General features: G+C 47.6%; 1 protein-coding gene across 1 annotated transcript in view; it reads left to right on the top strand.

The window, feature by feature from the left end:
- The window catches only part of LOC144752426 (uncharacterized), a 1,170,660-nt gene that overhangs the window by 818,769 nt on the left and 329,475 nt on the right, over positions 1-22,416 (top strand). The window contains exons 39-40 of the mRNA XM_078640356.1: positions 15,127-15,180; positions 16,042-16,095. Coding sequence (XP_078496482.1) covers positions 15,127-15,180; positions 16,042-16,095 — 108 coding nt within the window. The remainder of the gene's footprint in view (positions 1-15,126; positions 15,181-16,041; positions 16,096-22,416) is intronic.

Here is a 22,416-nt window from a genome sequence, read left to right as displayed (position 1 = left end):
GTACTTGTATCGTTACATTTTATTCTTGCCTTGTTCTTTTTGTTGCCTTTTTGAAAAATGTCTTCGAGGAAGTCTGGTTTCAAGCCCTGTGTGGGGGTCATATGTCGATCACTGACCCCCACAAGGACGGTGTCTTGTGATTATCGTCGGACCATGATGTTGAGAGTTGCTCTTGCTGTCGCAAGATGAACCCCAAAGCTTTGAAAGAAAGAGAGGCCAAACTCTTAATGGCGAAGATGAGAAAGGAGAACAGGGGTCGGAGGAGATCAAGATCCAGGTCGAGGTCAAAGTCGTTGTCTGGTCATGCTTCAAAGTCGAAAAAGCACAAGAAAAAGAGGAGACACGGCTCTCTGCGCCGTTCTGACAAGGATGCGGCTTTGAAGTCGACTTCACTGGCTCCTCGACATCGGAAGGACTTTGTATCACCATCTCCTTCAAGTTCAACTCAGGTGTCTCCAGTTCGTTCGGCTTCGCCTGAAGGGTTACCGGTGCATTCTCTGATGCCGGCTCAGTCTCCTGTCCCGGTAGATGAAGCTCCAGTTCCTGAAGAATCTGCGGCTCCAATGGCTCCACCGTTGGTGCCGGTTGGGCAGAGTCCCGTAATGCCTCAATCGGAGACTGTCCCGGGGGCCTACCCACCTTTCCCTGGCCTGGGTACAGATCCCTCGCATTACTTAAATGCAATGTATGGAATCTTTTCTAGAGCCTCGTACCCCTCTGGAGCGCCTTCGGGTCCCATGGGTCCAATGGCCTTTAACCTGGGAGTTCCTCAGGCTTATGCTCAGGCTCCCTTTATGCCGTTCCTGCCTGCGACTCCGTCCTGGCTTTTTGCGGCGCCGAGGGCATCAACGCCTTATCCTTACCTCTCCTGCGCTGTCAGTTCGACCTCGCTCGACTCCGGATCCAAGTTCGGCGCCGGCTCCTGATCCGTTGGAATCGCGTCTGGCGCCGCCGATGCCGATCCCGAGGATGAGGTCAAGGCGAGAAGCGCAGAGGATTTTGGAGGAACAGCGTTTCCAGGCGGAAGAGGACATGGAGGAAGGTGAGCTTGAGGAGTCGGAAGACTTTTTTGAGGGATTGAAGGAGGCTAGTGGACTGGATGCGTCTCCAGAGTGGGAACTATCTCCACCTACAGATGCTCCTTCTAAGGATGTGCCTCCGAACCACACAGTGATTAAGAAAGCAGCAGAGCTTTTAGATCTGCAACTTCCAACGGCTGAATTTAAGTCTAACATTATTACTGAGGTACTGCATTCTCCTTCTACTGAGATAAAGCCATTATTGCTCTTTGATGATGCCATCACTGAGCCAGTGTTGGAAGTCTGGCGTTAGCCCTTTTCAGCTCCAGCAGTGTTGAAGTCTGTTGCTAGGAGGTACAGGACTATCATAATGGGCTCTTCTATTGCCATGAGGAGAAGTAGTTGGCTCCGGTCATCAGAGTTCTGTCCTGCTGTACAGGCGACTCTTCTTGACCTCCCTTTTGATGGCTCCAGGCTGTTTGGTGAGAAGGCTGATTCAGCATCGCAGAGGTTCAAGGACAGCAAAGCCACTGCAAAGTCTTTGGGCCTGCAGGCACAGCCTAGGGGCTATGGCTACAGAAGATTCCGAGGTTTTGGAAGGTCGTCCTTTCGGACCTACAGGCAGCCTCAGCAGCAGCAACAGCAGCAGAATCAGCAGCAGAATCCACTCTATAAGACCTACAGAGGCAAGAACAGAGGACAGAGGACGTCCACAAGGTTGTCAGCCCTCCTCCTCCTCTACCTCCTCTCCTAATGCCAGTACAGCAAAGCAGCCCTAGATCCACCATCCTGGATCATGTGGGTCCTGTAGGGGGTCGGCTTACCCACTTTCTACATGATTTTGAATCGGTCACTATGAACCCTTGGGTTCTAAATCTTGTGGAAAATGTGTATGCCCTTCCCATTCGGGAATTTCATCCAAATTACCCTCCTTGCCAAGAGGCATGTTTAGAGTACCATCTTCTACTTCTGCAGGAGGAAGTCCTTACATTGCTAAAGAAAGGTGCGATAGAGGTGGTTCCGGAGCGGGAGAGGAGTCAGGGATGCTACTCCCGGTATTTCCTGATTCCCACAAAGGATGGCAGGCTACGTCCAATCCTGGATCTCAGGATCTTGAACCTTTTTCTGAAGCAGGAGATGTTCAAGATGGTCACCCTTGCGGAGGTTCTTCAAGCGATGCCACAGGAGGACTGGATGGTGTCCATCGTCTTGCAGGATGTGTATTTTCATATTCCTATCCTGAAGTCGCACAGGAAGTAACTCCGTTTTACGGTAGGGTCGCAACACTATCAGTTTGCGGTTCTCCCGTTTGGACTTACTTCTGCACCTCGAGTCTTCACCAAGGTGATGGCAGCAAAACTCAGGAGATTGGGGATTCCAGTTTTCCCCTATCTGGATGACTGGCTGCTCAAAGCGGAGTCGCCAGAGAAGGTGCTTCATTATCTGCAGGTGACAACCCAGCTGTTGTTCAAATTGGGTTTCTTGATAAACGTGCCCAAATCTTACCTGGTGCCCTCTCAGCGCAAACTGTTCATAGGGGCGGTACTGGACACTACTGTGTGTTGAGCATTTCCACCTCCACAAAGGATTCTCGACATTCAGGAAATAATTTCTTTATTCTACAATGGAACGGTCGTTCCAGTCCTGAAGGTCCTTTGCCTGCTCGGTCTGTTTGCTTCCTGCATTCTGCTGGTCAACCATGCACGCTGACACATGAGGGCACTCCAGTGGTGCCTCCACAGGTAGTGGTTTCAGCACAATGGGGATCTCAGGGAGTCGATCAAGATCTCCAGAGACACTGCAGCGGTGTCACGCCTGCCAGTTTTCAGATCGGTTCGCGCAGGTAAACAAAGATGGACACCTGATAACGCGCATGTGCGATGGGATCAGGCAGGAGCTAAAAGCCTGACTTCCCCCTGGTACCGGTGCTTCGCGTTCTAGTGCACCGTGATCCTTGCGTCGCGTCACTTCTGTTTTGGCCATTAGCCCCGGCGTTTGTTCAGGGTCCTGTTTGATACTTTTCCTGCTGCCTGTTCAGGTACCATGGGAGAATCGAGGTGCTGGAACCTCGTTCTATTTCCCTCTGAGGTATTTCTGTTTCCTGAGCGAGCTTCAGAGCTCGCGTTGGAGAGGTTCTTTGCCCCTCCCACTTTGTCTCCGTTCTGTGTTCTAAGCGGACTCGGAGTTTCCAGTTATAGCCTCCTGGTGCCGGCTGTCTTCTCCTCTTTGTTCCTCGGGAGGCCAACCTGCTTCTCCCGGTTCCGCCCGCCGGCCGGACATGTCGTTCCGTTGGCCGGCCGGACCGGGGTAGAGCAAGTGACATTGTGGTAGTTGTGGTCCGCCCAGTGACCCCTTTTTTAAGCCATCCCTATATTTTACCCCATATATATTTTCGGACATCCACTGATATTGGAAACTGGCATCCGTCACGGTCTGGGAAAAAGAAATTAACGGTAACGCGCTTTTTTGCGCACCTTTACTTCCTATCTATTACAGTTAATCAGATAGAGATTTAGAGTGAGATAGGTGTTCTTATGTATACAGATGCTATTATCTGGAGAACCCAGCTCATAGACCTACGTACTTCTTTTGAGTTCCCTAGAACTTGATAGGGTAAGACCTGACTTCTCATTTCCATACACACATTTCTTGTACCTTAGATAAGAGGTGACTTACTTGTATCTTCATTACACAGGCCCATCAATAGAAACCTTCTGAAGAAGAGGCCACTCAATTCCTGTACATACCTTGTCGGCAGTGATAGTTCGGGGAGTCCAGAAGCTCAAAATTGGTAACCCCTCCTATAGAAAGGTCAATGTATTAATGTATGTGATTTCTGCATTATATTGACCCTTTTCTTTCTTTTAGTTCCTGTTTCCAACCGTTTGGGGAGACCTGTCTGTGGAGTCCTTTCTTCCCTTTTGCTTTCCTTGTTTTGTTCCCTCCTTTCCCTCCGGATCACCATTGCGTTTCTAGTGTTTGATAGACGCAAGAGGTGTAGGGGGGAAGGGTTGGGCTTGCCAACGGTTCCTGGCACTCCTGCAGAAACAACTCGTGGATCCTTACAGAACGCGAAGCCCTCGTTGTTTTTTCTGCCCGAGTGCCATGGAGCTGAATCAAGTAACCATGGCAGATTTGGCTAATATGTTAGGGAATTTACAGTTAGAGACCCAAGCATTGGCTTCTAGTGTTGATGCTATACAGAGAGGAGTACGGTCCGACCCTGAGGCAAGGCCCAGTACAGCAGCCCCTGTCATTCATGTATCCACTCCCCAGTCCGTCCCATTAGCCCCGCCTGAACGTTTTTTGGGAGATACAGCCAAGTTTGCAGCATTTATTAGTCAATGCCAGTTGCATTTTATGTGTAAGACTAGTTGTTTCCCTACAGACCAGGCCAAAGTAGCTTTTGTTATATCATATCTGGGTGGGTCAGCAGCTAATTGGGCTATACCCCTTATAGAAAGGAATGATCCTTTGTTACAGGACTACTCAGCATTTAGGAGGGAACTCAAAAAACTCTTCGACAAACATACCTTTACTCATTCTGCTGATACCGAATTGCTGTCTTTACGACAAGGAACCAAAGAACTGTCGGCTTACATCACTACTTTTCAGAGATTAGTGGCAGAGGCAGGATGGCCCGAAGAGAAACGGAGTGCCTTGTTTTACAAGGGGTTAAGAGATGATTTGAAGGATGCATTATCCCAGGTAGTTGAACCACCTGACAGCTGTCCTGATCTCATAGATCTGGTTGTAAAACTGGATCACAGGATACAAGAAAGAAAGAGAGAGAGAGGACGGTCTGACACTAAGACCTATGTTTTTCGGGAGAAAAGGAAAGAGTCACCACCATAGATGGTAGTCTGTTAAGATCCGGTCCTATCACCCACCACACCATCCCTTTACAAATGGATTTAATGACTAGTCACAGTGAAAGTTTAGAATTTGATCTCATTCAGTCCCCTCAATTCCCCGTTTTACTTGGGCTACCTTGGCTCCGTAAACATAACCCTCGTATTGATTGGGTCTCTTCTACCTTAGTCTTCGATCCGGAGAATTGCCGAGATCATTTGATTGGGGCTGTATGTGAACTGACAGCTGAAGACAGTGTATTAACTCCTGATATCGCTTCGTTACCCTCCGTAGATCATGACTTTCGGGTGGTTTTTGATGAGGAACAAGCTACGAGTCTGCCTCCGCATAGACCCTACGATTGTCGCATTGATCTCCTGGCTGGGGCAAGAATACCATGCAGTAGAGCGTATTCGCTCACAGAGAAGGAGAACCTGTACCTTCGAGAATATCTAGATAAGATGCTTAAGATGGGGTTCATTCGTTCGTCTAGGTCTTCTGCCTCTTCGTCTCTCTTTTTCATCCCGAAGAGAGAGGGAGGCCTGAGATGCTGCATAGATTATAGATCGTTGAATGGCATAACCATTAAGAATCGGTACCCTCTTCCCCTGATTTCCTCCCTCCTTGACAGAGTGAAGAATGCCACCATCTTCACAAAACTAGATTTAAGGGGGGCCTACCATCTTGTACGCGTCAAGGAGGGAGATGAGTGGAAGACAGCCTTCTGTACCAAATACGGGCTGTATGAATATCTTGTGATGCCTTTTGGGCTTTGTAATGTCCCGTGGCATTTCAATTTTTCATAAATGAGGTGTTAAGAGACATGTTGGAGAACTGCGTGATTGCATATATTGATGATTACTCATCTTTTCTTCCTCTGTGTCAGACCTCATAACTCATGTACAACAGGTTTTAAAGAGGCTTATGGATAACAATCTCTATTGCAAGATCGAGAAATGCCTGTTTCACGTTCAGGAAGTAGCTTTCCTTGGATTCATTGTGTCATCTAAGGGCTTACGTATGGATCCCCAAAAAGTAGAAGCAATCCATAGATGACCTACTCCACGGTGTGTTAAAGACATACAGAGCCTTTTAGGCTTTGCTAACTTTTACCGCCGGTTTATAGAGGGCATTTCCAAGATAGTGGTACCCATTACACAGTTGTTAAGGAAAGGGGTTCCCTTCCAATGGACTACGGCCGCTACTACAGAATTTGACACCTTAAAGAATGCCTTTACTCAGGCCCCGATCTTGCGCCATCCCAATCCAGCCTACCCTTTTGTTGTAGAAGCAGATGCTTCCCATGTAGCGGTAGGAGGGATTCTTTCCCAAGCTGACCCAGAGACCGGAAACTATCATCCAGTGGCGTTTTTTCACGCAAGCTGTCACCTCCTGAAATCAATTACAGTGTCGGAGACAAGGAACTTTTGGCCATAAAGAAAGTTTTCGAAGTGTGGAGGCAATATTTAATGGGGGCCAATCATACGGGGTCAGTGTTGATCGACCACAGAAATCTACAATTTCTCAAATCTGCCAGGGCTGTCTCAATGAGACAGCTGAGATGGACGCAATTCTTTAGTGAATAAGACTTCAACATTAAGTACAGGGCAGGACAGAAGAACGGCAAAGCAGATGCCCTCTCGAGGCTGGGGTATGTCACTCTTGAAGAAAAGGTAGAACCGCCTCCCATAATAACCCCTGATCGATTCATTGAAGGGGTCGGTTCTGAAGAAGAGTTCTTATCTCAGGTGAAGACTGAGCAAGAGTCAGAGATGATGGAACAGATTACACGAAATCATGAGGTTGTGACCATAGGAGACCAAAAGTATGTCAATCGTGGATTATTTCTCCCGACCCCCGAGTTACAGCGTCAGGCTCTAGAATGGTGTCATGCCCATCAATTAGCAGGTCATCCCGGATATAAGAAAACTATCGAAACCCTAAAGAGGTATTTCTGGTGGCCAGGAATGGGAAAAGACACCAAACAATACATCCAGACCTGTTATATATGTGCACAAAATAAGACCACACACCAGAATCCTGTAGTGCTTTTGCTTCCGTTACCTACACCCCCGAACCCTTGGCATACGGTTTCCCTAGAGTTCATTGTGGAATTACCCCTCACAGTCAAGGGACATAACACCCTATTGGTAGTGGTAGACATGTTCACCAAGATGGCCCATTTTATACCATTGACGGGTCTTCCCACTGCAAGCAAATTGGCAACAGTGTTCCTTCAACAGGTGGTTAGACTTCATGGTCTCCCTTCTGTATTAATCACCGACAGGGGATCCCAATTCATCTCCAAGTTTTGGCGAGGACTGTGTGCACTTATGTCAGTTGATGTTAGGCTCTCTTCCAGCCACCACCAGCAGACTGATGGCAGACCGAGAGGGTCAACCAATGTTTCGAACAATATATCCGATGTCAAGCACTACATTCTCAGACTGAGTGGGATAAGTTGGTCTGGATAGCTGAGATAGCATACAACAACAGTCATCATTCTTCCACTGACTTTACTCCCTTTTTTAGCTCCCATGGGTACCATCCTAGATTTCTCCTGAGTCCCGTGTCTACTTCATCCTCTCTGTGTTCTACCCCAGCCGCAACAGACATGATACAAGACATACAACGTATACATAAGTTGACACAAGACAACTTAGAACAGGCTAAGACACGATATAAGAAGGGTGCTGATCTCCATAGATGACAGGAACTACCTTACACACAGGGAGATGAGGTCTGGTTGTCTTCTAAATACATCAGCTTGAAAGGGTCTTGTAAGTGCAAACCTAAGTATATCGGCCCTTACAAGATCCTGAAGGTGGTAAATCCTGTGGCCATGAAATTAGACCTTCCGTCCTCCCTTCGTATATATCCTGTATTTCATGTCTCACTGTTGAAACCAGTTGAGCCGGGTACCATTTTGCCAGAGTCACCTTCTCCGTTATATGTGGATGGGGACCAGGAGTTTGAAGTGGCAGCTATTATAGTTTCTCGAAGAGTCAGACGCAAACTACAGTACCTGATTCATTGGAAGGGATATGGGATTGAGGAACGTACCTGGGAACCGGCTAGTCAGGTACACGCACCCAGATTAGTGAAGAAGTTCCACAGACAACACCCCAACAAACCCAAGCCAGTGGGGGGTTCTGTAGGAGGGGTGTACTGTCACGCCTGCCAGTTTTCCGATCAGTTCGCGCAGGTAAACAAAGATGGACACCTGATAACGCGCATGTGCGAGGGGGTCAGGCAGGAGCTAAAAGCCTGACTTCCCCCTCGTACCGGTGCTTCGCGTTCTAGTGCACCGTGATCCTTGCGTCGCGTCACTTCCGTTTTGGCCATAAGCCCCGGCGTTTGTTCCGGGTCCTGTTTGATACTTTTCCTGCTGCCTGTTCAGGTACCTTGGGAGAATCAAGGTGCTGGAACCTCGTTCTATTTCCCTCTGAGGTATTTCTGTTTCCTGAGCGAGCTTCATAACTCGCGTTGGAGAGGTTCTTTGCCCCTCCCACTTCGTCTCCGTTCTGTGTTCCAAAGCGGACTCGGAGTTTCCAGTTATACCCTCCTGGTGCCGGCTGTCTTCTCCTCTTTGTTCTTCGGGAGGCCAACCTGCTTCTCCCGGTTGCGCCCGCCGGCCGGACATGTCGTTCCGTCGGCCGGCCGGACCAGGGTAGAGCATGTGATTGATCCTTTCGGGGTCATTGTGGTAGTTTTGGTCCGCCCAGTGACCCCTTTTTTAAGCCATCCCTATATTTTACCCCATATATTTTTTCGGACATCCACTGATATTGGAAACTGGCATCCGTCACGGTCTGGGAAAAAGAAGATTACGGTAACACGCTTTTTTGTGCACCTTTACTTCCTATCTATTACAGTTAATCAGATAGAGAGTCAGAGTGAGATAGGTGTTCTTATGTATACAGATGCTATTATCTGGAGAACCCAGCTCATAGACCTACGTACTTCTTTTAAGTTCCCTAGAACTTGATAGGGTAAGACCTGACTTCTCATTTCCATATACACATTTCTTGTACCTTAGATAAGAGGTGACTTACTTGTATCTTCATTACACAGGCCCATCAATAGAAACCCTCTGAAGAAGAGGCCACTCAATTCCTGTACATACCTTGTCGGCAGTGATAGTTCGGGGAGTCCAGAAGCTCAAAATTGGTAACCCCTCCTATAGAAAGGTCAATGTATTAATGTATGTGATTTCTGCAATATATTGACCCTTTTCTTTCTTTTAGTTCCTGTGTCCAACCGTTTGGGGAGACCTGTCCGTGGAGTCCTTTCTTCCCTTTTGCTTTCCTTGTTTTGTTCCCTCCTTTACCTCTAGATCACCATTGCGTTTCTAGTGTTTGATAGACGCAAGAGGTGTAGGGGGGAAGGGTTGGGCTTGTCAACGGTTCCTGGCACTCCTGCAGAAACAACTCGTGGATCCTTACAAGCGGATATGTCTTGGTGGAGCGTGGAGGGCAATCGGTCTCAAGGAAAGCCCTTCCATCTTCCTCTATCGGTGGCCACAATGATAACGGATGCATCCACTCTAGGGTGGGGTGCTCATCTGGGGGACCTGGAGATCAAGGGTCTTTGGTCACCAGAGGAAAGGTTGCTTCACATCAACCTTCTATAGTTGCGGGCGATATGGTTGGCGCTCAAGGCCTTCCTCCCCTCCCTTCGCGGTCGGTCAGTTCAGGTCCTGACGGACAACACGGACAACACTACAGCGATGTGATATGTCAACAAGCAGGGAGGAGTAGGGTCGCATTGTCTCAGCAGAGAGGCTCTGCATCTCTGGTTCAGGACCACCAGATTTGTCTGATGGCAAATCATCTGGCCGGAATTCTGAACGTGCGTGCAGACAGTCTGAGTCGGCAGTTCTCCACCGACCACGAGTGGAGGATTCATCCAGAGGTGCTTTGTCACGTTTTTCCGACGTGGGGAACTCCTCGGATAGACCTGTTTGCCACTCACGAGAAAGCTCACTGCCCGTCATTCTGCAGTCTCCAGTATCCGATGCAGGGAGCTTTGGGGGATGCATTTCAGTTGAGTTGGGGCTCACAACTCCTTTACACGTTTCCTCCCATACCCTTGAATCCTCAATGTCCGGCCCACCATCGTGGATTCTGCGAAATCCTTAGGCATCACACTTGACACAAAGCTCAACATGCAACAGCACATTAGCAAAGCAACGAAAGGAGCTAATTTCCAAATCAACACATTGAGGAAACTTAAACCCTTCCTCCCAGCCAAAGACTTCCAAAATGCTGTACAAGCCCTCGTCATCCCCCGCATAGACTATGGAATTGTGGCCCTCAGTGGACTCCCTCTAGCAACAACTGCACCCCTAAGAGCCTCCTTGAACACTGCCGCGAGACTCATTACTGGCTCAAGAAAACACTCTCATATAACCCCTGACCTGAAATCCCTGAAATGGCTGCCCTTTGAAGCCAGAATACAGCTGAAAATTGCTGTTATGACACACTCGGCCGTACACCACAAGGCACCCAACTACCTCACCCAAAAGGTGACTATATCAGGAGGTTGGAGATCCAATAGAAGTACAAAAAATCTACTCCTGAAACCTCGCAGATTCCGGAAGGAAAAAACGTACAAACGCTCCTTCTCAGGAATGGCACCGAGGATCTGGAACGCACTCCCTCCTGAAACCAGGCTTATCTCCTCCACTGCCTTCTTCAAGAAAGAGGTGAAAGCCATCCTTATGGCTAAGTTCACCTGAACTTTATTGTTGTTGATCAGAGACTTTGCGTCGTTTTGTTATCATTGGCCACCGGACTGTCTAATGTCTAATGATATCATATTCTTCTTGATTGCGATCCTATTATTCTTCTTGTTTGCCATAATCCTACTATGATTAGTCGATCCTATTATGCTACTCACTCACTACCTATTACTATACTGTTCATGTTAGCTTGCTGAAAATTGATGTCCCTACCCCGTGTTCTCTGTAACTTTAGATATTGTCATAAGCCATCCCTATAGCCTAAGCTCTCCTGATCTCTATTGTAGTTGGATCAAAGACTCTGCATCGTCTTATATTATCGTTTACCTGATTGTTTATTGATAGTTTATCAGCACGACTGCTATCCGATCATGCTATTGAATACTGTACCCAATATTATGTTTGTCACCCTCCTGCTGTCCTCTCCCCCTGTTTTCTGTTTTCTGTGAAGCGCTCTGATATCTGTAAAGATCTTGTTTGCGCTATATAAAACTCTGAATAAATAAATAAAATAAATAAATAAGGAAGATTCGCCAAGACCGGGACCAAGTCATATTGATCGCTCCGAATTGGCCAAGAAGGGGGTGGTACACAGATCTACTTCACCTCTCGTCGCACCCTCCACTCCGTCTTCCTCTCAGGGCAGACCTCCTCTCACAGTCGCAGGGGCAGGTTCTACAACCCCACCTCCAAAGCTTACACCTTCATGCCTGGAGATTGAACGGGGCAACCTGAACTCGTTGTCTCTCCCGCCTGACATAGTGGACATTATTTTATCGGCCAGGTGACACTCCACCAAGTCTATCTATTCCTACAGGTGGTCCAGATTTGTCGAATGGTGTGGAGAGAAGTCTATTGACCCTTTGAGGGCTCGTTTATCAGACATCCTTTAGTTTGTTCTCTCTCTAGCCCAGCAGGGTTTTGCTGTGGCTACAGTGAAGGGCTATTTATTGGCTTTGTCAGTGTTCCTTCGCTTGCCGGATCAGCCGTCCTTGTTCAGATCGCCCATTGTGTTAAGGTACATTAAGGGCCTTACTAACATGTTTCCACCCACTCCCTTTATTGTGCCTCGATGGGACTTTCAATCTTGTCTTAACCTACTTGATGTGTTCTCCCTTTGAGCCCTTGCACAAGTGTCCCTTGAGATTGTTGTCCTTTAAGACAGTTTTTCTTGTAGCCATTAACTCGGCAAGGAGGGTAAGTGAGCTTCAAGCTCTGAGTGCGAAACCCCCGTTCTTGACTATTCATGCTGAAAGGATGGTACTCAGGACCAGGGCTGCTTTTCTGCCTAAGGTGGTAACTCCCTTCCATCTTCGGCAGTCTGTTACTCTTCATACCTTCTATCCTCCCCCTCACCCTTCCAAGGAGGAGGACCCGAAAAGGGCAGTGAGTTTTTACCTCGATAGGACTAAAGACTTTCGTGTGGATGACCAGCTCTTTGTGGGCTTCATTGGTCTCAGGAAAGGCAGAGCGGTGCACAAGTGTACTCTTTCCAGGTGGATTATCTTGTGCATCAAGATCTGTTACTCTTTGACCGGTAAGGAACCTCCAGAGGGTATTAGAGTTCACTCTACCTGAGCAAAGTCTTCTACTTCTGCCTTGTCTTGGCGTGTTCCTGTGAAGGACATTTGTAGAGCGGCAACTTGGGCCTCCCTCCACACTTTAGGAAAGCATTACTGCTTAGATTCCGAAGTGAGGTGGGACTGACACTTTGCACACTCCGTCCTGCAGTAATTTTTGGTATAGAAGGGTGGACACCCTCCTCCGGGAGTGGGGACTGCTGTGGGACTTTATTCAGAAGGTGAGCGAGCGGAGCCATGCTATTGTGACGTTGTCCTCGTCGGGGCGTGGAGAGCTACGAACAATTTCCGAATGCTGAAGGCGCAGGGGATATTCACATGGTGAGGAATCCACAGGCAAATACTGTATCCACCAGAAAAAGTGTTACCAACGGTAAGTAACTTGTTCTTCAGTGCTTACCAGCAACCCTAAGAAATTCAAGTGCTAAAAGGGAGTATGTTTTAGTTCCCCTTAACTGTGGCGGTATTGTGACCCACCAATGATAAATGACAATATAATTGGTAAAAATGTGGTAATAACCTCTAACTACCCTTGGATCCCAAAAAAGACCTCATATCGTGTTCAGAACCCTTAACTCTAACAATCCGTTTTGGGCCCATGCAATATTCCCAAGCATTTACGCAAAGTAGGGAAAGTGGCAGGCACCAGAAGGGCAAAGGAATATGGATTCCAGAATTGAGCCTCTTGTGTGCAGAGAGTTCCCAACATGGGACCAACTGGGGAGATTGCATTGTGCTTCAAGTGGGGAATTTTAGGCAGGGATAAAGTTTATCTTGAAATATCTAGTAGCAGGACTGCCAAAGTAAAACTGGTTTTGATTGGTTATTTATCCTAATGTAGAGCATCAGCCTTCAGGATTTAAATTTTGATTTGTGTAGGTTTCCCAATTGCCTGCAGTGCATGCAAGGTGACTGCTACATTGTGGTTGTTGAATGCACTGATCAGAAATCATTGTGTCCTCTCAGAATGATCAGTAGATGGGATCCTAAGCATGCAGCACCAGGCATGTGCACACAACACGCATGCCTCAAATGCTTCTCCACATATAAGTAGTGGTAAGTGAAAGGCCCCAGTTATGGATGACAGGTAAGACATTGGGAAAACCCTGCTCTCCGGACTGTAAAGGTGCATGTCGTCTACGCTGCCACCAATTATTACCCTCCCCATCACAGAGTGAGTGATCATTAGCTGCTATCCACAATGTGTGGTGGTACACCTGTTGTGTACAATTGTCATGCAGAGCCCTGTGCTTTGTGGGGGATTTAACTGATGGAAAAAAACAGTCAGGAACATTTGAAAAGCAGCAGTATTGCACAGCCATCTACACAGTAGGGGGGTCTTTCACTCCGAAAGGCAATACCCCTCAGTGCAGACATGTTGTAGCTGATTTTGTCAATGGGGATTGTTTCACAACACCTTTCTCCACTAATGAATTTTGTTTGAGATGCTTTCTCTTTAGTTGGTTAGTTTTTCATACTTTAATGTAAAGTGCTACATTGTTCTTCAGCTTGGTTTGCACTATAGAAATGCTAACGCATACACACAGTATCCAGTACCCACGCCTACCTCTACCAGTTTATCCCACAATTCTGACCTCAAGATGTTTATGTTGTTATGATATAGAGCAGTAACCACAGTTATTTCACTGCACTCTTCAGTGCTGTCCTCTAGCAGATGATGTTTGTACAGTGCAATAACACACCTAGATCTATTAGAGCCCCCCAGTGCTGACTTGAACTAGTTAGTGCTGTTACTAAACACTAAACATATCCCAAAAATCCTGGCTGGAATGAAGCAGCCACTGTTATTACATTACTGTGAACACACCTACCTCTACCAGCTAACTCTGTAATGCTGTTAATGTTCTCACGGACAAGTAGTCACACTTATTTCTACCAATGTGACCTGTAGCAGGTGAGTTTTATTTCATTACATTAACCACACCTACTTTTGCTGGAACCCACTGCAGTGGCGACCTGTAACAGTAGCAGAACATTTAAAGTAGCTTCACCAACTTGTCCCTCAATTCTAACTTATAGCAGCTGATGTTGTTACAGGTGACCAACCACATCTAGGGCCTAACAGTATGCTATTCAATGCTTACCTGTAGCAGTCATATTTGTACTGTATAACACCCTCTTCTAGTGATGTCTCCATCCTAGGCAGCAGTAGCCAATTTTCCTATACTATAGTAACTCAACCTACATCTACCAGCATACCCGTTTATGCTGACCAGCAATAGATAGTGTTCTTATCCTACAGGCCCTTCAGCAGCCTGTCTTCTTATAGTAACACACACGGCTCTATCATCGCATCACAATGCTGACCTATAGCATCCAATATTTAGCAGATTGTTTAGGTTGCCTTTACTGACTTGCTTTTCAATGTGGACTTGTAGCTGCCATCTTTTTTACGGCAAGTATACAAAGCTCTAGCAGAGTGCCCTCAATGCTTCCCTGGAGCAGATTTTTTCTTACAACAAAATAACTGCACCCACCTACCTCTAACAGCATGCGCTGCAATGCCAATCTGTAAGAGACACTATTCTTAGACAACTGTAATCACACTGATACGGTCAATTGTGGCTTATAGTTGACAGGCTTCGTACAGTACAATAATCACACCTAGGTTTCCAGAGACACCCTTAATAGTGAACTAAAGCAGGTAGTGTTATTTTAATACAGTTACCACATCTAGCATTAATACATACATTTCAAAGCTGGCCTACTGCAACCAACAATCTTACAGTCCAGGAAGTACAGCTAGGGTTAACACTGGCAGTTTTATTTTATGTGATTTAGCAACTGGGTATGCACACCATATCCAATTCAGTACTAATGTAAGTAAACCACTATTTTACCTATCCCTGTACCAACTTGGTTCTGGAAATGCTTTTCATTCAGGTCATTGTAGTTTACCCTTACTTTACAGGGAAGGGAAGGCCTGGCTGGTGTAGAAGGGCCTTCGGGGGACAAAGGAGAGAAGGTGAGTATGTGGCACAGATATGGCTCTTTGAACTGTCCAATGTTTTCTCTTATTCCTGTAAACATAAAAGGTCCTACTTGCAAGGGAACAGGTTACTATTTAATTAAAGTAGATACATAGACAATGCCCTGATCTAAACCATATTTATAACACATACTGTTTGTTAGTTGGGCGAGGATGGTGAATGATATACTATAAATTGAGGAAGTTCTTTGCAAATGAATCAATTGCAGGCCCATTCAAGAAGCAGGTGCTGGTTCCAAATCACTAAACTGTACTTGATGTTTTTTCTTACTTTATTATATATAAGTAGTCACTAGAGAATTGTCATCCATGTGTATGAGGTGTTTTCCACAGCCATTTCAAACTTAAGAGTACGTCTGAATTCCCTGTCTGACCTAGAGGTCAACTCTTCACAATGAGGACACTTCGTGAATGGATATAGTGATTGAAACAATTCTTTAGTGATAGCATTGGTCCTTCCTGACAAGTTTTGAATGGCCATGAAAACTGTAATCCTCTAACACACACAGAAAAGATTCTTCCAGACAGAGGTCAGGAATTGAATGCAAAAGTGAACAGAGCATTAAATCTTAATTTTTGCATTCTCTCTGCAACAGAATAAATGTGTTATTTTATTGTTGTTGATGAAATAAATAATTGATGAGTGGTCGAATAATCATAGAGGGAAGACTGGATATATAACATTTAACTGCTTCCTTCCAAAAACATGATTTGGTAAGAATAAACAGAGGATATATGGTAAAACTTTGACATCTATGTATCCATGTTTCTGAAGAAATCTCACTGCAGGCCTCCATGCAAAGTACTGACTATATTCTTTACTTCTCTGGTCTTTAGGGAGAACCTGGACCCGCAGGAGAGGAAGGACCAAATAGCCTACATGGGGAACAGGTGATTTTCTTATGTTGTGCATAACATCTTAATCTCAACAATGTTTTAGTCCTTGCTGGTCTGATTAGGGTTCAAAGTCCCTGTAGGGAATGTTGTGCTTTGCACATGTATACATTTCTTGGAACTGCACTATTGTTTTTCCTTCATAAAAGCAATGCCTGCAAGTCCACAGAAAGCATTCTGTGTTTTTGTGCTCAACCAGTAGAGCTAATTCCTCTCTGATGACGGGTTGCGCCCAGAGGGTACCTCCAGTTGACTGTTGTCTCATGGCCAGGGAATGGAGACACAATCTCTAACCAATGAGGTGATAGCTGAACTTCCACCACTACCGCAGAGGTCACCATACCTAAGATTTTTACTACACGACAAAGTGAAGGGAGTCTTTCTTAGCTCTGTTCAGCTACTTCAGATTTTTCATTTTCTGACCATAGAACTGCCTCTGTTTTATAATTTGCTGTAGTCTAAGGGAAACAGACCATGTCTGATTAATGAATGAAGGGCATTTTCAGAATTTGTGGCTCCTGTGGCAAGCTAAGACTCTTTCCTGTGGATCCCCATATAATGTCTCTATCGCTTCACCCTTCTCACAAGGCTAATGTTTGCAAGATTTGATTAACATTTTCTAGTAAACATTTTCTGAGGTTAGACTTTTACTATGACTCCAAAAGACTAAGGCAAATAACGCCCTGTTGCCTAAAAAAGCTTCCAAAAGAGAGCATTTGGAATACAACAGATACAGCAAATCACTCCCTAAGAAAATGCCATCAACCTCTAAGGAGCCTCCTTCTAAGATTTCCAGAGACTGACAAGAAATCCACCAGAGACAGGAATCCATCTTTTGAGATTGTGGATACTGCCAAAAAGCATGTGGCAAGCCTGCTTCTGATAAGCTCAAGTGTGCACTGGTTACAGCTTTGAATAAAAAGTTTAAATTTATTTCAAAAAATTAAATGTCAGCATCTTCAACAAAACTATCCGATACAGACTTCTAGCTGCAGATTCCTTACCTTTGAATTTTCCAAGTGAAAGGCTGGATCCGGAAACTTTTGCATGAGCAGCCCCCCTGCGCTCCTTCAGGTGGCTCCGTCCAGCTTCGTGTGACGTCGCCAGCATCGTTGGCGTCGATTGTGCACCCAGGCGCGCAGCATCCGTTCTTTTCTTTCCACACCAGTTAGCCCGATCCAGAGAAGAGCTGCTCCTCGGTCTGTTTTTTAAAGGCTTTTATCAACATTTTGTAGAAATATATCTTCTTGTGTGTCGAGGGATGACCTCTAGACGAGTAAGTTTCAAGCCCTGTGGTGCCTCACTATGCCATGTTGGTAACCGATCCTCATCTTGTTTGCTTGTGGTGTCTTAAGCGAGACCATGACTAGAAGTCGTGCTCAGACTGCCGGGTCATGGTGCCAAAAGCCTTGCCAGAGCAGTCCTTTAAGTTCCTTGCTACCCGTCAGTCAACACCATCAAGCGCGACTCCTTGAATGTCCCAGTTCTGATCGAGGAAGAGAAGGTTGCGGTACGGTTCTAAGAGCCGTAAGTCCTCTTCTTCGCCCTCGAGGTACTCGGAACACTCATGGAAGAGCCATAAGAAAAGAAGTCCAAACAAACTTTGACTTCCCCTCATCTGTTGTCCGTCAATGAGATGGGAGGGGAGCATCACCCCCCCCAGGGACGGTTTTGCGGAATTGTTGCACGGTCTGACTCTACACCTCTCCCCCATTTCAGGGAGCCAGAGCGACCCTTGCTGAGATTAAAGGTTTTTTTATGAGGCCATATGCCGCATATTGTGCAGCCCGACCCCTCCTGTATGCTTTTGGCACCATGGGGTCAGAGGAAGCCCCAGCAGGCTCCGCACCGACGGCTTCAGCCTCGGTGCCGGTGGGGACTCATGGATCTGATGCCGGATCTGGGTCATTCCCCCCCGTCGTGTCAATGCAACCTTTCTGAGCACCGGCCCTGAAGTCGATGCTTCCGGTTCTGCTGACACCCACCGGCAGTGCCAGCCCTAGTTTGATACCTGACAACTCAGAGTCAGATCGATGTTGATCGACTCCAGCTCCGATGGAGCCCATAGATCCTACATCATTGCCTGTTCATTTTAATAGATTTCCAGCATGGGAGAAGAATGGGAGGGGTCTCGGGACCCTTTGGAACACTATTTTGGACTGTCCTTGTGAGCAAGTGCACTGGTGTGAGTAGCTTGAAGAAGCCAGTAGACTGAACACAACTCCAGGTACTGGTATGCTTTCCACCTAGTGTGGCTATGGAGGAGGGGTCATCTTAGGCCATGGTGGTAAGGAGGGCAGCAGAGGTCCTGGTCCTGGAGTTGCCCTGTAATGTTATGTTATTATTATTTGTACAGCGCAACAGCTGCCCCAGCAAAGGGGCGTCCTGGCGCTATGAGAAGGCAAACACAACACAACATCAGTCTTGCGCAGAGAAGAACCTAAATTTAGACAAACAATAAGGTTTTGATAGCGCGTCTAAACTGGAGAAGGTCATCAATTGCCCGAGTCTCAGAAGGGAGGAGGTTCCACCACTTCGCTGCCAGTACTCGAAAGGAGCGGCCGCCAGTTCTACTCAGCCTGAAGCGTGGAACCACTGCCAAGTTCTGGCCCAAAGATCTCAGAGTCCGCAAAGAGACATAAGGAATTAGAAGATTCGCCAGAATTTGGGGAGACATACCTTTGAGGATTTTAAATGCCAGGCAGAGAACCTTGAATTTAATCCTCTGAGTTACATGGAGCCAATGAAGCGAGTGCATCGTCTTGGAGACCGAGCACCGTCTAGGCAAACCTACCACTATTCTGGCCGCAGCGTTTTGAACTCGCTGCAGCCGAATGAGTTCAGCCTGATTTATCCCGGCCAAGAGCGAGCTGGCGTAGTCCAGTCGAGACAGTACTGATGCCTGAACCACCAGCTGTCTGGTGGGGGCATCAAAGAATCTCATTATAGGCCTTAGTCCTCTAATAACGCCATAGCAAGAGGCCGCCACCCTCTTGGTGTGGCAGATAAAACTAAGTGTTGGATCAAGCCAAACCCCAAGATTTTTTATCTCCGATACCGGAGAGGGGGGTCACACCCAGTTCAGAAGGCCACCAGTCGTCGCCCCACAACCCCACTTGCTTGCCTACCACCATGACCTCTGTCTTCTTGGTGTTCAACTGGAGACAGTTAGAGTTCATCCAATTGGCCACTGCCCGTAAGCCGTCCCGGAACCTGAGGGCCTCCACATCAGAGTCCCCACTCAACGTGACCGCCAGCTGCGTGTCATCAGCATATGAGTCCATCGTCAGGCCCCATTGCCTGACGACCGCAGCCAGCGGTCTCACGTAAATATTAAAAAGAGTGGGGCTCAACGAAGACCCCTGTGGGACCCCCAGAGACAACGGGTACGGTTTAGACTTGCCAGGTGGAATCGCAACCTGGAACGACCTGTCCGTAAGAAAGGATCGAAACCAGCATAGGGCAGAGCCCTTGACTCCTACTTCCTCCAGTCGCTGAAGTAAGATCCTGTGCGATACAGTGTCGAACGCGGCACTCAGATCTAATAATAATAGTGCCGCTGTCCGACCCGCATCAAGCACAGATCGCAGATGTTCGACCATGGAAAGTAGGGCCGTCTCCGTGCTGTGGCCCGCACGGAACCCATTCTGAGTTGGGTCTAAGATGTTAGCTCTGGTAAGATGGTCTGCCAGGATACCGTTCACATGGGCCTCAGCAACTTTTGTGGGCCAGGGAAGCAAGGAGATCGGGCGGTAGTTCTCAGGTTTGAGAGGATCGAGGGTAGCCTTCTTCAATATGGGTGTGACTATGGCCTGCTTCCACCTAGTAGGCACTACACCTGAGGATAATGACAGGTTGATTAAAGACAACACCGGAGTGCTGCATAGTGGCAGCATAGTCCTAAGCTGAGCCGGTTTAAGCGGATCTGCAGGAGAGCCCGACTTAATTTTTAAACTCAAGTGGTCAAAAGCCTCACTTGTTATGGAAGGCAGGGTGTCGAGACACTCACTATCTCTCACGATACACCTGTCTCGCACTAAATTGGACGAGACCATAGGGAAGGTTCGATATATGGCTTGCACCTTCTCGAGAAAAAAAGAGGCCAGACCCTCACAATGGGAATCTGAACATATTTCTACAGCCGTTGTCCTCTTAGCCACTAAGTCCTTTAAAACCTTGAATATAAGTTTCGAGGGGTTAGGGCTATTCAGAAACTCCTGACTCTGTGCAGGTCAAGCCTAATCTCTTGTCAGAAGTACTTCAGCCTGGAGCTTCCTCATACGAGCCCCTTTTTCCCTTTAATGAAGCACTGACAGATGTCCTTCTAGGCATGTGGTCCAAGCCAAGCACAGGGGCTTCTGTGAACAGGACAATAGCATGCCGCCATGACCTGACTCTGGATGATCCAGGTTTCCTGAGCCAACACCCCACTTCTGAGAGCTTGGTAGTTCAGACTTCCACATAAGTTGATGCTTTCCCTTCCACTCCACCGGACAGGGAACCCAAGAGTCTTGATGCATTTGGGAAGAAGATGTTTTCTTCCCCCGGGTTGCTTTGCGGTTGGTGAACACTGCATGCTTATTTGGCCGTACCTGATAGAGACTGCTAGCTGCAGATTCCTTACCTTTGAATTTCCCAGGCGTCAGGCTGGATCCAGAAACATTTGCTGAGCAACACCCCTTGCACGCGACTTCGGGTGGCTCCATTCGGCTCAGAGTGACATCGTCGGTGTCTGTAGTGTCGTTGATGACATTGCGGTGCCTATATAGGTGCCACCCAGGCGGGTGGACTTCAGTTCTATTATATCCACGCCAGTTAAGCACAGATCCAGGAAGAGCTACCCCTCTATCGGTTTTTGGCAGATTTAAAAAAAAAATTGGTCAAATTTGGAAAAAAAATCCACTTTGTGTGCGAGCGATGTCTTCGAGAAAAACAGGTTTCAAGCCGTGTAGTGCCTGTAACGGCATGATGTCGGTCACCAATCCCCACCTCATCTATCTCTATTGTCTCGAGTACGACCACGACCCGAAGTCGGGCTTGAACTGCTTGGCCATTGCTCCGAAGACCTTGAGGGAGTGAGCGATGAAGCTCCTCATGGCCTGGCAGTCGACGCTGTCTAGCGAGACTCCGCGGAGGTCCCGGTCCCGATCAAGGAGGAGAGGAAGACGCGGGACCGCTCCCACAGCCCTAAGTCCTCTTCTTCCCACTCGAGGTCCTCAGGACACTCGAGGAAGAGACACAAGAAGAAGAGGAAGTCCAAGCGGACTTCACTTTCACCTTGACTGGTGTGCGTTGTCGAGAGAGGTGAGGAGCACTGACACTCTAGGCAGGGCCAGAGTCGACTTTGCGCCTCCCTCCCTTTCCGGGAGCCAGAGCGACTTCTGCACAAATAAAATAATTTTACGAGGCCATGCGCTGCTTATTTGAGCAGAATGACCCTGCTGGCAAGCCCTCAGGCCCCATAGAGTCGGAAGGGGACCCATCGGGTTTGACGCAGTCGGCTCTGGCTGCAGTGCCGGGGGGGCCTCCAGGATCCATTCCCGGATCCTGGTTGACGCCGGTCATGCCACTGCGTTGTCCCTCAGCATCGGACCCGAAATCGGTGCAGCCGGTGCCCATCGGCAGCATCAACCCAATCCTCATCACCGACGACATGGAGCTGGAACGACGTCGCTCGACACCGATTCTGACACCAGTGGTTCTATGTTGTCACCTGAGCTCTTTGAGGATGTGCTAGGCTCAGGATAGGAATGAGAGGGGCCTATGGACCCTCTGGAACATCAGGATGTCTCTGAGGAGAACTTGGACTGGTATGGGGAACTTAGACACTTCCCCAGACACTGGCATGCTTTCTCCGCCAACAGTGGCTACGGAGGAGGGGGCATCCTATGCCATGGTGGTAAGGAGGGCGGCTGAGATCCTTGGACTAGAGCTGCCCTCAGTGCGGGTCAGGAATAATCTCCTGACTGGGTGCTTCAACCAGGGGCTTCCACTTCCAAACCCCTTTTGCCCTTTAATGAGGCAATTAAGGATGTCCTTCTAGTCACATGGTCCAAGCCTAGCACAGGGACTCCTTTGAATAGGACGATTACACACCACCATCGCCCAGCTCCGAGTGCCCCACAGTTGCTCAGCCAACACCCCACCCCAGAAAGTTTGGTGGTGCAGGCCTCTACGTCCCAGGGTGTGTTCCCTTCTGCCCCTCCGGATGGGTAATCCATGAGGCTGAACTAATTTGTGAAGAAGTTTTTTTCTTCCTCCAGCCTGACATTGCAGATAGTGAATACCGCATGCTTATTTGGCCGTTTCTCCCATTCC

Source organism: Lissotriton helveticus, chromosome 5_1, assembly GCF_964261635.1.
Source record: "Lissotriton helveticus chromosome 5_1, aLisHel1.1, whole genome shotgun sequence".
Lineage (NCBI taxonomy): Eukaryota > Metazoa > Chordata > Amphibia > Caudata > Salamandridae > Lissotriton > Lissotriton helveticus.
Note: the sequence above shows the minus strand (reverse complement) of the source record. Positions and strands in the feature narration are given on the sequence as shown.